Source organism: Juglans microcarpa x Juglans regia, chromosome 3S (assembly GCF_004785595.1).
Source record: "Juglans microcarpa x Juglans regia isolate MS1-56 chromosome 3S, Jm3101_v1.0, whole genome shotgun sequence".
Classification (NCBI taxonomy): domain Eukaryota; kingdom Viridiplantae; phylum Streptophyta; class Magnoliopsida; order Fagales; family Juglandaceae; genus Juglans; species Juglans microcarpa x Juglans regia.
In genome coordinates, this window is record NC_054599.1 from 20,078,532 (window position 1) to 20,095,130 (window position 16,599).

The 16,599-nt window shown below is 36.3% G+C and overlaps 3 protein-coding genes across 4 annotated transcripts; 1 reads left to right on the top strand and 2 right to left on the bottom strand.

Annotated features, from left to right (window-relative positions):
- The first annotated feature begins 1,423 nt into the window (after positions 1–1,423).
- On the top strand, positions 1,424–4,351 carry LOC121258767 (14-3-3-like protein GF14 iota). The gene is made up of 7 exons (XM_041160304.1): positions 1,424–1,549; positions 2,832–3,138; positions 3,528–3,615; positions 3,728–3,837; positions 3,931–4,079; positions 4,159–4,209; positions 4,305–4,351. Exons 1-7 carry the CDS (start codon positions 1,477–1,479, stop codon positions 4,349–4,351), a joined length of 825 nt encoding a protein of 274 aa, XP_041016238.1. The 5' UTR covers positions 1,424–1,476.
- Positions 4,352–5,315: 964 nt separating this feature from the next.
- On the bottom strand, positions 5,316–8,485 carry LOC121256896. Of its 2 annotated transcripts, none has more exons than XM_041157688.1 (6): positions 8,223–8,485; positions 8,060–8,132; positions 6,653–6,704; positions 6,506–6,533; positions 5,602–5,700; positions 5,316–5,449 (listed from the first exon to the last, which is right to left on the bottom strand). In XM_041157688.1, the coding sequence occupies exons 1-5, from the start codon at positions 8,325–8,327 to the stop codon at positions 5,614–5,616; spliced, it is 345 nt and encodes a 114-aa protein (XP_041013622.1). In that variant the 5' UTR covers positions 8,328–8,485; the 3' UTR covers positions 5,316–5,449; positions 5,602–5,613. The 2 variants fall into 2 exon arrangements, with proteins under 2 accessions (XP_041013622.1, XP_041013621.1); XM_041157687.1 differs by having other exon boundaries at positions 6,464–6,533.
- Positions 8,486–9,971: 1,486 nt separating this feature from the next.
- LOC121258285 (pentatricopeptide repeat-containing protein At1g26460, mitochondrial-like) lies at positions 9,972–15,683 on the bottom strand. Its single transcript, XM_041159748.1, has 7 exons — positions 14,952–15,683; positions 13,596–13,818; positions 12,837–13,319; positions 11,583–11,789; positions 11,075–11,212; positions 10,782–10,970; positions 9,972–10,393 (listed from the first exon to the last, which is right to left on the bottom strand). Exons 1-6 carry the CDS (start codon positions 15,590–15,592, stop codon positions 10,782–10,784), a joined length of 1,881 nt encoding a protein of 626 aa, XP_041015682.1. The 5' UTR covers positions 15,593–15,683; the 3' UTR covers positions 9,972–10,393.
- Between the last annotated feature and the right edge of the window lie 916 nt (positions 15,684–16,599).

Below are 16,599 nucleotides of genomic sequence, written 5' to 3' on the forward strand. Positions count from 1 at the left end.
TTCCTCCATCCATTTACACTAAAATCAGCACAATGGATGGAAGAATCTGGTCTTTTTTTTTTTTTTTTTCTTCTTTTCTTCTTCTTCTAACCTAGAGGTAGCATGCTATGCAATGCAATAGCAACCAAACAAGCAAGTTTACCGTAAAGAAATACCACAAACTTCAAATTTCAAAATAGAGAAACTATCGTAGTTGTAGTTTATTCAAATATAAACTTGAAATTTAAATTGTTGCTATTCTATTACAACAGGTCTTGTATAAATTTTGTGCAATCCTCACGAAAACAGAGTAGAGAAATATACACATTTAAAATTCTATAAAAATTTTTGCTTTTTCTTTGTATACACAAACGGAAACAGAGTAGCGAAGTTTTACACAAACAGATTTCTATAAATTTTTTATTTTTCTCGCAATACACAAACAGATGTGTAATCTTCATGGAAACAAATTTACATCCAACCCCTCAATCATAAACAGAGACAGAATTCAAAATATACAAACAGCTAAATCCATCCACAATCAAAGATTAGGGTTTGGAAAAGAGGAATGCGAGGGACGACGAGGTGCGGAATAAAGGTAGGGATCATTAAGAGAATCGAATCTTATACATGGAAAGAGGTTACCTTAGCTTCGGCAAAGCAGATCGGCAAGAGAAATAAGGGTTTTGGTCGTTTCTGTCGAGAGTAGAAATGCGGTGGCGCAGTGGTGCTGTGCCGTTGTTGCCGACGAGACGTGGTGTGGTGGTGGATCTCTATGGTCGAAGATGAAATACTCGGGGTCTAGGCGAAGGGTGTCTCGGTTTTGCGAGGGAATGAAGAAAACCGTGGGAAAGGGAACTCGAGGCCATCGTAGTGTGATGGAGACTTCGGGAGAGAGAAATAAATAATATAAAAGGGATTTGATGAATGAATAGTATGTTTCAAATTTGGAAATTAATTTAAATGTTACTGTAGCTATATTCTAAATATTTAGAATATAGTTATTCCAATGTGATCCATTTTATGACTTAATAGCTAAATTTTCTTTGGATTTAGCTTTTAACTAATTCAATGAGAATGCTCTAAGAGAAGAAAAAAATTATATATAATGTGTGACGTAAGGATGACGTATAAATTTTTTCTTTTAAAATATATAAATCTTAAAAATAGAATTTTTATTAGAATGAAGTCGAACAGCAGTTACACACCCAACAAAATCTCACGAGTCGCGCGCTTCCTCTTTCAAAATCCCTAGAGTCCTGCCCTCCGCCCAACTAACGGTCCGGATCCGGTCTTCCTACCCCAAAACTTGCTCGATCTTTAACATCTACCTTAACTTCCTCACTATATAAGCCCCCTCCCCCCTCCCAGTCGGAGCTTCTCATTTCGTTATTTTCTCTTGACTCTCATTTTCCCTGAGCCGAAACCTCCGCTGCTTCTCGCTTTCTGCTTTCTTTGCTTTCATCTTGCTTTGATCTCTCTCCGAGAAGAGCAAAAATGTCTACGGAAAAGGAGAGAGAGACCCAGGTTTATTTGGCCAAGCTCGCCGAACAGGCCGAGCGTTATGAAGGTTCTCTTTTCTCTCTCTCTCTCTTTCTATTCAACTTCTATTTAAAAAATATATATATATATATATTTCTTTACTTGTTCATTTATTTGTTTCTCTGGATCCATTTGTGTAATGCATCGGCATTATGATTCGCCTTCTTAATGGTATAAAATTATCTGTGTGCCCGTGGAAACGGGATTTCTTTTTTCTATATAGTAATGCGAGAATGTCTTGACTGTTTGGAAATATGTCTGGAGATGCTGGCGATGAACCCAAGTGTTGTGTTTTGTTTTCTGCTGTTTTACATTACTGCAATTCATCAGATCGGTTTGTCGATGGAAGAATTAAATTTTTTTTTGTCGTGTTTTGTTGATTTGAGACCCCATAGAATCCGTGGTGATGTCACCGTATCAGATTGGTCGGTTAGGAGAAAATTGGCACATTAGTCGAAGTTTCTTGTGTTTTTCCGCAGTGCCAAAAACCGACACTATTGATTGACATTGTTACCGTATTATTCTTGCACTAATTGTTTTGGTCAGTTATCCGGGAAGACGAAGACAACAAAAGTATTTGGTTCCTGGTATACCTTTCTCTCAGTGCCCACCATTCTTCATACAAGAAAGGAAGGGGGAAAGGCAAAAAGAACAATAATGCTTAAAGAAGAAGCAAACCACCTTTTTTTTATAAGTAAAAATTTATTATTATCAATAGGTTTAGCCAACTACACTGGATCTATACAAGAGAAAATATCTAGCTAGGAAGGAGAAATAGATACAAGGAAATCATGAACATTAAGCCCATCAAAATCTAAACTAATTTTGGGCATTTAACTCCCTTATATGTATAGATATATAAATTCTGATCACAATACTTTTTTCATATCTGATGCGGTTGACAATACACGTACTTGGCCATAATGACATGTAAATGAGTAAAGATCGGGTTAATTAAGGTCTGTATACATAATGCGGCTGCTTATTTTAATATATTTTTGATGAAATAATTAGGTTTATCCTGTGGCTTTTAATAAGTGTATAGCTTCCTTTCGAATGTTTGGTAGCTGTTATGTAATACACTTAAAATGAAATTCACCTGCCTTTGTTCTTCTGGCTCATTCTACTTATTCTTTGTCAAAATTTTGGATACTGCCAGATTTAGTACTATGTACATCACCATGATAGGTAGAACATTAAAAGGTATTTCCTTATTCAATTGGAAGGGATATTTAAAATTGGAAACTGTTCTCCAGTTACATTACAGGAGTGATCTCTGTCTGAAATTTCATATTTGGATGATGGCACAGAAATGGTCGAGTGTATGAAAAAGGTTGCAAAACTTGATCTCGAGCTGACTGTGGAGGAGAGGAATCTCCTATCTGTGGGATACAAAAATGTCATTGGTGCTCGCCGTGCTTCGTGGCGCATTATGTCATCCATCGAGCAAAAGGAGGAGTCGAAGGGAAATGAGCACAACGTTAAACTTATTAAGAGTTACCGCCAGAAGGTTGAGGAGGAGCTCTGCAAGATTTGCAGCGACATTCTTGCTATCATTGACAAGCACCTGATTCCCTCTTCCACTTCAGGAGAAGCCACGGTTTTTTACTACAAAATGTGAGTCACGTTACTTTTAGGGTATGTTCCTTCATTTTGCCACTTGCTTGATAAAAAAACTCATGTAGAAATTCAAGAAATTATTTAGTTTTATGCTCATTCATTTTACTTTATTGATAGTCTTTATATATTTATTCGATGTGATTATAAGAGAATGTCTTCCAAAGGATTACCACCAGGAGAATAGTTGTGTGATAAGATTATATGTGACTGTTTCTTCCTCCATTGTGGTGGTCTACATGAAATCATGTAGATTCTGATTCATCCTCTATTCCAGTGGTCAAAGATGTGGCTGAGTCATGGAATGAAGTAATTTATAAATTCTTCCCATTATCTATGCTTTTTTAATGTTAAATTGTTTTTTGTTTGATGTGTATGCATGAATGCAGGAAAGGTGACTATTATCGCTATCTTGCCGAGTTCAAGACTGACCAGGAAAGAAAAGAGGCAGCTGAAGAGTCATTGAAGGGATACGAGGCATGTTCATTTGACATAACTTACATTTCTACCAATGGCCAATCAATAAACTTTCATGTATTATTCTTTATTTCTGGTAACTTGATCTTCCCCCCTGCCATATGTTTGTTAGGCTGCTTCAGCCACTGCAAACACCGATCTTCCATCAACCCATCCAATTCGTCTTGGCCTTGCTCTCAATTTCTCTGTCTTCTACTATGAGATAATGAATTCTCCTGAGAGGTATCATGTTTTTTCCTTGGTCATCTGTTCCGTGAATTCGAAAGATTTACATGCTAGTTAAGTCATGATCGATGTTGTTACTGAAACTTGCAGGGCCTGCCATTTGGCCAAGCAAGCTTTTGATGAGGCAATTGCAGAGCTGGACACCTTGAGTGAGGAATCATACAAGGACAGTACCCTAATCATGCAGTTGTTGAGAGACAACCTCACTCTTTGGACCTCTGATTTGCCTGAAGATGGAGGTATAATAGACCCACCCATTAGCAAAATGCATGAAACTCTCTCATGTTTAAATTTTAACTTGTAAATGCTCTCATGCAGGTGAAGACAACCTCAAAGGCGAAGAGTCCAAACCTACTGAAGCTGAGGCAAGTGGTTGCATGATTCCTTGTATATACACAACTTTTAACCAAAATACTGATTGCCATTGCTGTTACTAAAAAACTCTGGTTTAAACTATTTTGCAGCATTGACGGGGTGGAAGGCACCTGAGAGAGACATAGTAGCTGGATAATATATCAATCATTCTGCTTCGTAAGGGTGGCGGCTTCTTTGGTTTTCTCGCAAGAGGATTGGACTATGCAATTTGGACATATTATAAATTTTGTTGATCTTTTTGGCCACAATCAAAGCCATAAAGATCAATCAGTTCTCCGACTTTTTTATTTTTCAATTAATTTTCTTTTTTATCTTTCCTCTTATTTTGGCTTTTCATCGAGGCGTGTTATTTAAGCAATGGATATTTATTTTTATTTTTATTTTTCTGTGCTTTTCTTTCTTTTGAAAATCTTCCTTCTTTTACTCATTCTCTCCTGTTTTTTAAGCAAGCATTTATATTAGTCGAATGATAATGAATATAAAAAACTCGAAAATGTGATTTGAACCCACAAAATTGATTCCGAGTCTTGCAATGCCGCCGGTCCTCTCGTCGGAAATTTCTACACCGTGTTCGAGGTGTCAATGCTCGGACCGGGATGAAACTTGAAACTTCCAATAAGGTCAGTCCTTGAGATCTCGCCGGTATTGACTGCTTGAGCCTTGTGGAATTGTTTCTCATGGCCCAATACCAATCACATGTCAGGATAGCAGTTGGTTTCCAAGTTTTTTATTTCTTTATCGTTTTATTTTGATTTAAAATCTCTACATTTTCATACTCCGACACTTTTTACGATTTGAATTACAATTAGAGAAGATCCAGCATTATACACCTATTGTATTTCTTTTTAGGCCCAAATTACCAAATTGCAATATTTAGTGGCGCTCAAGAGTCTAAAAGATTATCTCTCTCTTTAAATTGTAGAAAGTAATTTAAACAAAAAATAAAAATAAAAATGGAAAGATGCGCAATCAGGGATCACTAACCAAGGAATTTGTATTTTGAAATTTGGGATAATTCGTGAGGACAAAATGCGACTGCACAACGCATCAGAAGGACGAAATCAAGTCGTCTACATTTTAAACCAACTATAGTTTCATTTGAGGAATATATACTCTTTTGCCTAATTTAGATGTTGGAAAAGTTTACAAAAACCATACTTCGAGAGGCAACTCAAAAGGAATATATCACATTAAACCTTCTAAAAGCAACATCGATCTCCCATCAAGTCTGCGCCTAAAGATAACGAGAGAGAGATGGAAATGGAAGTTAGAGAAAGCAACCACTACACAATCTAGCCCCCCAAAAGAAGGGAGGGGTAAAGGATACAGCGATCATGTACCACCATATGCTAAACAAACAAGTTTAAACAAAACATGTACATATACCAAAATTGGCAGTTATGATTCTTCCTTGATGAAAAAACTTTGGGGCAAGCAAAAATCTTCCTCGTGATTCAGGATTTCCATCTCCTCGTCATCTGGTTTCTGAAATTGAAAAACGCACACACAGGAAGATCAGCATGTCAAAATAAATCAGCTCTCAAAAGGAAAAAAAACATGCATGATGTCCAAGGCGTAAGCAGCAGAAACACACATCAAACTTGTCTCCCTTTGGTTTTTGTTTTTTCACTTTCAGATAGAAGAAAAGGGGGCGGGGTGAAACTCTATCATTTCGATGTTTTCATCTAGCATCTTACTATTCTGAACCTTTGCTTATGTATGCGTACACCCTCGGCTGAGCTACACTTTATTTTATGAAACATCACTTTGGTCATCAGGCATTGCAATGCACAAATTCACAGATACCCAAAATCCCATTAAACCAAAAAATAAAGGAATTTTAATATATGCAACAAGTGAGCTATAAAACTTGATTAAACAAATGAAACAGTTTTCAATTTACATGAGGCTTAGAAATTGTAACATTCCAAAGAAGGCCCAAGCCACATTTGGGCCTATACTACAAAAAGGACCAGTCAAAGTTACAATTGGAGCCCCTTGGAATTATTATAACAGGCAAAAACTTTTCCCTCCCAAGCAATATGGGATCCCATTCATCATCTTCCTATATTCAATCGTAGAAATTACAGAAATTCAAACAGAAAAAGAAGAATGGAACAGAAACTTAAAAATTGAGAAAGATTCCTCAATTTATTATAGCACATAGAGATGAGCTATGTGGGCCTATGGCATTTGATTCGAGTAGAGGGAAAGAAAAAGATATGTATCACTTAAACTACTTAAATACCAGCATTTCTAAGTTGTAAAAGCGATCCAGCAACTGCAGCACCTCATCAGAAGAAAAGCGTCGGTCAAAGCTGTCACATTAATGTACATATTGTAAGAGAATGTACCAGAAAATGAAGGTTTACCAAAATCTATGCTCCAAAACCTTGGGATAGAAACGAACAAAAGAAATTTATTCAATGGAACAAACCTTTTCTGAAGAAATTCCATCAAACCATAGAGGACAAAGTGGCGATGTATTCCTGCATGGGAACAATTTGTTGAGTGCTCATCCATCTCAAAATAATAACTAAATGCTATAGTCAAATTTTAATTACAATAATTGTTTTGCTCGATAAACAAACATATTTTCTCTACAATATGAAAGTAATGCTTATTATAGTTCCTCTTCAATTGACTTAAGTGATCAGACTATATATACCAGGCTCTACTGACAGTTTGTGGGTACTCATGATGTAATTCCAAAAAAAGTGGAATCCAATACTTGTAATTATGATCTCTCTTTTTCTTTATTATCATTTACAAAAGCTGCAGCTCAGCAAAGGAGGAAAATTTACTGCTTGAGCATTTGATACAATATGAAATTCTCAGTGTCGTACAAAAAATTGTTGATTTTCTACATGTCAAGCTTCAATCTATTTATATCAGAGAAATCTGCAATACATGGAGACAGCAAGATTGATGAAATTTTGAACTGGAAAACAATGTTTTTCAATCATTCCCTCGTTTCTCACAGGAAGCCTTATATATATATATATATATATATATATATATATTTTATTGGCACCGGGTGTCCAGAACAGCATCCCGACTAATCCCGGGGGTGCACAGGCTCTCGGCAAGGAGTTTCCCACAAGTGCACCTCGGGTAATTCAAGGGAAAAATCCCCTAGTCCAATGGCCCCTAGAGATTGTTTGCACCCAAGGGGATTTGAACCTTGGACCTAGGGGGAGCATACCCCCAAGCCCAAAGCCTTTACCACTTGAATCAACACCTAGGGGTTAGGAAGCCTTATATACATACCCCTCATTCTCTGGTTTCTATAGGGAAGTATCACATACATATAAAAAATATTACTTTTTTTATAAGTTAAACCCATCACCATGGAAATATTCAAGCTGCTGAAAGGTTGAACGTGAAAATTTTATTTTTCAGTAACGGCAAACTTTTTTTTGCCATAAATTAAAAATTAAAAGTATACTATGATTTTGGCTCGGAACTCAATGGAGACCACCAGAATCCTCACTATCAGAGTAACACAAAGTACAAGCAGATAACGTGCATTAGTTGCGAAGGACATTTCAGTGTATGCAAAGTTCGTTATACAGTTGAATTCTTTAACTATCTCAAGTAATGTGAGATGGTCACGGAATGTTTTCATTCACGTCATTGTACTCAAAACCACATCATGCAAAATACATACATACATATATATGTATGTGCGTTCTTATTTTATGCCATTGTCAAGCACAGCGCAATTCGTTTCTAAATGGAGGAGCTGAAAAACAAATAACCATTCAGCTGGAAATGAAAATACACAGAGAAAGGGGTATAAATAATACAAAAATTGAAAATTCGAAAGGATTGATAAACCTGCCTTGTAGTTTAACCGGGGGATAAATTTCCAGCGCTTCCAACAATCTAAGCTCCAACTCGACCTGTGATTCCTCCTAATTAAGGATAAAGTTAATTAAAATCACATCCAATTTGCAGCGCATATACATATACATACATATCGATCGAGATAGAGAGATAAATGCCTTGGGGAGAGAAGAAGCAGAGGAAAGGGGAGCTTTGCAAGGAGAATGAACGGACATGCCGTCTTGTTCCTCGTCTCTTCCTTTGCCTCCACTGTCCATGTCCATTTATATATGTGTATATATATATATATACGCACACTCAGAAAAAGCAACGGTCTTGTTGAGGGGATAATGCTTCCGATACTTTTTGGATTAACCAGAAAACGAAAGCATTTTGTTCAGGTCTTTCTTCGTTAGGGTTTCGGCGTTTGATCCAACGGGATTCCGATGCGGAGAACGAACTCGCGCTGGCAATGTGGTTGGTCTTGGGCGGACATAATGGGCTGATGGACTTTGCATGGGCCCGTAATGGGCCAAAAGTTCACGTTTGAGTTCATGGCCCATAACGCATAAACTAAAACTAGTGTTATTTTTATTTTGCACTTTTTGGGTATGCTAAATTCGAAACCTATGATCCTTTCTATCAAATAAATGATAAAAAAAAAACTGAATATTTATCTTTCCACATTAATATCTACATTAAAATAGAATTTTACTACTCATTATCCTATACAAAACGTTTATTTTTATTTTTTAAAATTTTTTATTTTTATTTTTATTTTTTTTGTTTTATTTTTACTAAACTAATAATGGATAGACTACTCTACTCCAACCGCCGTAAGTCCCATATCGTGATGTTGCGTGGCGTGGAAGTAGTGGGACTCTCGACCGACGAAGCGGGAGCACCAAACATCAATCCATATCAATGTTTTTTTTTATCATTTATTTACATATAGAACCATTGGCCTTAAATTTAAAATACTCAAAGACACAAGTCATATCAAATTAGAAAATAATAAAACCATACTCTTACAGTTAAAGTGTCAGGAATATATTTTTTTATATTATTTTTATTTTGACAAATCACATCTCGTTTGGTTACGCAGTTCAGATGAGATGAGATTATATATTTTGTTAAAAATTGAATAAAATATTATTATAATATAAATTTATAATATTATTTTTATTTTAAAATTTGAAAACCAAACCTTAATAGTAAGGAATATAAGGAAAGGAAAAACACCTTTTGGCGAGTGGAGAAGGAATCATGGACAAGGTTGTACCGTTGGTTACCTTTCTTTGAGTTGAGGCATGAATGATGTCGAAAAAAGGAGGAAAAATACACCAAACATCATCCAATTTATAGTAGGGACGCACCAGATGATGACGAGAGCGACAAGGAGACGAACTAATAATGCTTTAACGGCATGGCATTACTATTAATGCTTTATTGAGGAGACAAAAATCAAAAAGGGGGAGCCCACTTTGTAATTTTTTTTTCTTTTTTGATATAATTTTTGAAACTTTTATATATTTTAGATTTTTATAAATCGAAAAAAAATAATATACGAAGAAGGAAAGTGGATTTTATATATCATTTTCTATATTTTGATCACAAATTCGAAAAACTGTTTAATTCTTTTTGGGTATCCTAAACCCTTTACCTCATACAAAATACATACAAAATACAGTAGTCTCCCACACAGACGGCTGCTAAAAACTGTCTATATATAAATATATATATATATGAAAAATAATATTTGCACTCTAGGATGTATAAATCTCGCATACTCCCTTTGATAAAAATAAAAAAATTTGAGACCCATGTGATAAAATTATTATTTTTAATTACGAATCCCACTTTTTTCATATGGAGTGCGCACAATTTGTATGACTAGGACTGTATCTAGCATTACTCTTTTATTTCTGGACATAGGATAACAGAAGTCAGTCCCAACAATCAAGCAAGTTATTATCACTCAGTTATTGCACTCCAATGACATAAAAAGCCAGAGTATTGACAGGGAAATGGAAAAGCCTACACTCTAGATATCTTGAATAACTGGGTTTCCCCTAGAATTCTTGATTCCAACCTTTTCTCGCTTAGAAAGTCATTGCCCTCTAGTTTTCCTCAGAAAGCATGGAGAGAATACAGGAATAAGGTGAAAGAAGTATAAATACGCCTTTAGGAGGCTCTGATTCTAACGCATCCAGCCAGGACTCAAATTTTTGAGTCCTATCTGATAATTTACAGAGGATGAAATCTCTCTGAGAGAAGCTAGAAAAAATACTTGTGAATCTGGTGATCTAATTTTCAGGAGTGAGATTTCCTGGACCAAAGAGAGCCAGGCCTGCAAGAAGAAAATAATCACTAATGAGCATATGCATTGCCAATGTTTAATATGCATTTAATGTTCCAAGCATATGTTAGAGATGAAGAGCGAGTAGCAACTATCTTTTATGCCAAGATGGAATAGATTCAAGACAATTATTGGTCAAGGGCAAACTTTAAAACTGAATTGAAAGTGCCAGACAATTTCAGTATCAGATATGATCTTCTGAACAGTCGAACTTGTCACAATATCAGACCATCTGATTTCTATGCCTCACTTTAAACCATATATTTAAGAAATGCCTAAATGATAAACAACCCAGCTTTGTCAGCAGAACTGGTTTGGGAAACAAGAATAACTACTTTCCATTCTTTAGTGTATGTACTCCCAAATTGCGTCCATTTACCTATCTGGAAAAATTGGTGTTGTACTCAAGATTGAACAGCATGTCCCTGCGATTCTCTGTACCCATTCGAATCTTGAACTTTCTAGCCAGGGAATCCACTTGGTCATCACTCTCATAGTCCATCTCACGAATACATCTCCTTCTAACCTTTTTAAGCATTTCTTTTGATGGTACAAATCCAGCAGTTACCTGCCCAATAGGTTCATTACACAGCATTAAATTCTTTCCAGAGATGACAGACCAAATTACTTAAACAAAAACTGGATCGTAAACCAAATAAAAAAATGCAGTACCATCTCGTCGATCCCAGAGAGAGCAGCCTTTGGATCTCGGTTGATGAGATGAGCATCAACAAGCAATGAATATGACATTGCATTTGGTTGAACACCCAAACTTACCAAGTGCTCAAAAACTCTAGAGGCTTCGAATGTCTGCAAAAGAACTAGAAAATTTACTCAGCAAGGAGTTTGTTCTTGTATGTGTGTGTTGCCCATCTACAATGGATGTGCATAAACATGGACCCCAAGGACATATAAGTTTAGGCCAGTCCCTTAATCAGCCCCAATACCCGAAGTGAATAGCATGAGTACCATAAATGCTCATCAAATTTCTCCTGGATCAACTAGCTACTATGTCCTCACCCATGGACTCAAAACTAGGTGGAGGCAGATGAAGAGGGGAGTGTTAAGAGTATGATGCACCAGTTGCAAAGCGGGTATTTGTGCGTGTGTATGAGAGAGAGAGAGAGAGAGAGAGAGAGAGAGAGAGAGAGAGAGAGGCATAGTCCTCCAAATATCCAACCTTCTTGAGTCTCCCAAATGCATACATCAGAGTGTTGTATGAATGAATATCAGGGGTCAATCCAAAAGAAGAACCGATTGCCTCAAAAGTTTGGTAGGCACGATCAAGGTCCCATATATTTGCACAACCTAAAATTATGCAATTTAAAGCAGCAACAGACTTGTAGGGAGGATGTCCACGGCTCAAATTCTCCAGTTGAAAATATACCTGTGGAATATAATAATACAGATAAAAAAGAAGCTGCAAATGAATAAGTTAAGCAAACTAGAAGATTCAGCTCCTAATACCTAGTCAATATGAACCACATGTGCATTCTATAAACACCAGTGGGGAAGCACACGAGATCTATTCTATTCTGATGATGCATCAATCCTGGCGTGCAATGGCATGATCCTAGATAACAATTTGAATGTGCATTATATTGACAAATTGAAAAATGAATTAGAGTCAAGGCAAAACAAACTTAAACCACTGTAAATAACAATTTGAAGCTATATTAATTTACATCCTTTTTTTGTCCACAACTGATTTTTTTACAAGTAAAAAACAATTATTAAAACTTAGAAAGAGGCATAGTCCAAGTACACAAGATGCATATAAGAGAAAGTCCATAATTGATGTTACAGAAACACAATTAGTAATTTATGCCCCCTGCAGCATAAATTAGTATTTTGAGCTTAAGCTCTACTTGGGCTACCTTATCCTAATCAAGTTGAGCCAAGCAGAGCTAGAGCTTTGAAATTTTTCCACAAGCCAAGCTCAAGCCTGCTAGAAATCCAGTTGAGCCAAGCCTGAGAAGCACAAAGTTCATCCTGTTTACACCCCCTTACTAGAACCAATGCATACCTAGCAGAACACCTGAAAATATCTGAGAAAGACTATAATTAAGATGCTATGCATACAAGCACTTTATGTTCTTCTCATGTGAAAAATATTTGGCAAGAAAAAGTTTGTTTCATTTCATGTAAGCAAATAACAACGAACATACAAGCATATAGAGGAAGGGAAGTTGAGAGGATATGTACATTTTTTTTTTTTTTTGACTCATTAGTGTTGCTAGGGTTTTAGATGAAAAGAAAACAACCATATTGGTTTGTTCTTTAATTTGCATAAGCTTCAGAATGGTACAAAAATTTAGATTTATAGAAACCGGATTCCGCTAGTAAATAAAATTTAAACTAATAAACAGTCCATGACCAGCAATATATAATTGGAGATCGCTATTTGATAACTTTCACAGATAGAAAGACATACTGAGTCCAAAGTCTCAAAACCCTTTTTTGAGCATGCCACGACCAATGGATGTAGAGAGGTAAAGGGAGAGAACATTTCTTGTTCTGCTTCTTTATTGGAATTACCATAAGTTGACTCAAATTCATTTAGAGTACCAAAAGCCCTCTGCAGATTTCCCAGTGATGTGAGAGCATATATCTTCCCAAGGTAAGATTCCGGGTTAGGGGCCTTCATTTCACACAAAGAGCGTCGTAGGATTGCCCATGATGCATCCAGGAGAGAAGAGCTGTAGGTTCTAGCAGCAGTTCCCAGTGCCGACAAAACTAATCCTTCATCTACAGAAAGCAGAACAGCTGGCCTCACTTTCTCACCCCGAGCAATCCATTTGGCCATAAATTCCAGTGCATAGTATGCTAACTTGCTATTATCTCCTTGCATGGCAATTTCTGAAATATAGTTGCACAAGTTCCAGGTAGGACAAAGAGCTTTGTTCTGATCCATTGTCTGGAAACACCAATAGAAATAGCCACACATTAGAAAGATTAAGGCCTGGTTTGTATTCGCAAGTCATCTCAACTCATCTCAACTCATCTTACTACTATTCATTATTATTCATCAACTTTAACTCACAAATCTCATTATTATTCACAACTCATCTCACTACTATTTACAACCCATCTCAACTCATCTCAACTCATCTTCGAATCCAAACGATACCTAAGAGAAAAGTGAAACTCCACACAGAGAATATTTGAGGTAGTAATCCATTCAGTCATGTACCTTGCACCTCTCAATAATTGAAACCAACGTATCAAGCCTGCTCTTATTAACACAGCTCCGCACACATTCTGTAAACACCTTCATTGATAACATATAGCCAGATTTTAAAGCCACATCTAAATATTTCAAGGCAGCATCAATTTCATCCGTCGAAAACAGCATGCCAATAACCAAGTCATATGACTCATCATCAGGCAGGGAATCTTTCCCTGTCTGCATCATCCTAATAACAATAAGCAAAGTACTCCATTAAAAATTTAATGCATACACGCCTACAAAAACCTAAGCATTTCCTCATGATATTATGCACAAACAGGCAACTGTAAAGAAAAAAGATCTTACTGCAATATTTTAGCTTGAAGATTCTTCCCAAAAACCAAATATGTTGCCCAATAGTTCCATAAAATATAATGACTAGTTCCTTTACTTGTTGAATGTGTAAAGCAAGTGAGTAATGCTACTCGTCATCCTAATTCTCATCATCCCATAATATGGCATTAGATAATTGGAGACTATTTATTATATTTCACTAGTGAACCTATCATCTAATGCCAGATCATGGGATGATGAGAAAATGGATAATGAATAGATTTTTTCAAAGCAAAATGGTGTTGCTGCTGTTTACTTGTACTATGATGCCTTCATGCAACTTCAGTGGAGGTCTTGCACGATTTGAAGTATTTTACTAGTATTTCACCACCCCTCTTGCGTTTTAAATGTATTCATATACTTATATTAAGCGGATGCATCATTATCATTCGCAATGGAATAAAATTACCAAACCCATCTAAAAGCTAAAACTTAACATTTTTAAATTTGCAGGGAATTTCCATGGTTGAGTTGGGTCCAGAGTAATGAAGTATTTCCTAAGAGTTCTAGGCGTGTTTTCTCTTATTTCTTCTTCTTCTCTTTTTTTTTTTTTGTAAGTACGAATGGTTTCTTCTTCTTCCTTCTCGCCTAATCCAGAATTGACTGCAGCTGAACATTCAATTATAGAAATTGCAAAGCTCGCAATTTGATCCATTTATGTAGAAGTATGGGTCTTTTTCAGTGATGTAATCCGAAGAGTAAAACCAAGATTTAAAACCATGTTTATTCAGTTGTCGAGAATTTGTTTATTGGGTAAAAATGAAAAAGGAAATGAAAAACTAAAACTTGAACTTCATATAGAAGCAGAACGACTCAGTATTCCATTTTTAAGCACAAGAGCAATCCTATCAGCTTAATAGCACTACAAGCCATAGCATTTTCAAAGTAATATGCATCCAAATAAGCATACATGCTACAGAAAGCTTCCAAACATGTCCTACATTTATGAAGAAGAAGAATAAGAAGAAGAAAGAGTAAATGGCTAACCGTTCGAGCAATTTGGTGGCGGCCACAGTCTCCTTGGCCTTGTACATGGCTTTGAGGACCAAGTTGAAAGACGCCGTGTTGGGAAGGACCGCATAGTCCTCCATCTGGGCGACGAGGTCGAGCAACTCGGCGGCCGTGGCGTCGGTCATCAAGTTGGACCTCAAATAATGGTTGTAGAGATTGACATCAGGCTTGTTGGGCTTGCCGGCCTTGTCGAGAGCCCGAAGCCAGAACTCGAAGAGTTGCTTCATGTCGTCCCAGCGCTGGGAGGTCATCCAATCATTAAAGACGTTCATCAAGCTCTGGACATCGTGGATTTGGAAAAGGGCCTGGAAGCGAGAGCTCGGGGATTGATGGAGAAACCCCAGGGGGATCGGTGACTGAGTCAGGGACGAATTGGGAATCGGGTTCCGCCAGTTCTCATTGTAGAGAGGACTTACGGAGGCTGGGTTGGGAGGCAGAGGAGTTGAGGCTGCAGCTGGCTGGGAGTGAGTTGCCTCGGCGAGCTGGGGCTCCTGGGAGAGGAATGTGAAGGTCGAGATGGTCTTGAAGAAGGGGCTGGAGTCGATAACGGTGGTGGTGGTGGTGGTGGTCTTGATGAGAGTACGGGCTCGAGTGAAAATGGCCATTTGGGAAGCCATTGATTAGGAGCTTCCTTCAGCGGAGGAGCAGATATGAAGGACTTCTCATTGGATATATTCTATAATATAATATCCATTTAGCTCCTTGGTTTTAGAGTAATCTTAGAGAGAAGTTATTGTAGCAGTGCATACTTTATACTCATTATATGGTTACTTTTAGTTAATTATTACTAATACTCATTTAGAGAGATGTGTGATCTAGATGATGCCACATCATGTGTATAAAATAGATGCTCTCAATAATAACTTCTATCTATATTTATTCTTTGGCTATTAGGTGAAAATGAAAGGGCATTGTTAGAATTCTTGAAAAAAATTTGAAATATATTTCAATAGAATAAATATAGATAGAAGTCACTGTTAGGAGCAACCATTTTGCACACATGATGTGGCATCATTTAGACTACACATCTCCTAAATCTAAAATAAAAAAAATAGAAAATTAAAAGTAGCCATGTAATGAGTATAAAATGTGCACTGCTACAATGACTTCTCTCTAGCATTACTCATTTCGATATTCACATAATTGCATGACCAAGGCGCAATCCATGTGTAGCCTGGATAGACCCAAGTTGACACCGAGGCCTGACTTTCACGTAATTTGATTTTGAATTAAAACGAGATAAGTTGAAATGAAAATTAAAAATTAAATAAAATATTATTCTAATGATATTTTTAATATTATTATTATTTTGAGATTTAAAAATTTTAAATTATTTATTATATTTTATACAGAATTTTAAAAAATTTATAATAATGAGATGAGATAAAATATTTTCATTATCTAAATGAATCCTAAATTATTAGTGGTAACATGGCTTGTTTAAATAAATTATTAGTCATTACTAGGAGATTAAATATTTTAAAATTAAAAACATAAAGATCCCTCTTTTAAAAAAATAAATTACAAATAAAAAATATTATATTTATGAATAATTTTATTTAAAAATCTTTAAACTACACATCATCCACATAACATAATAAATTAGCAGTAATATTACTATGTC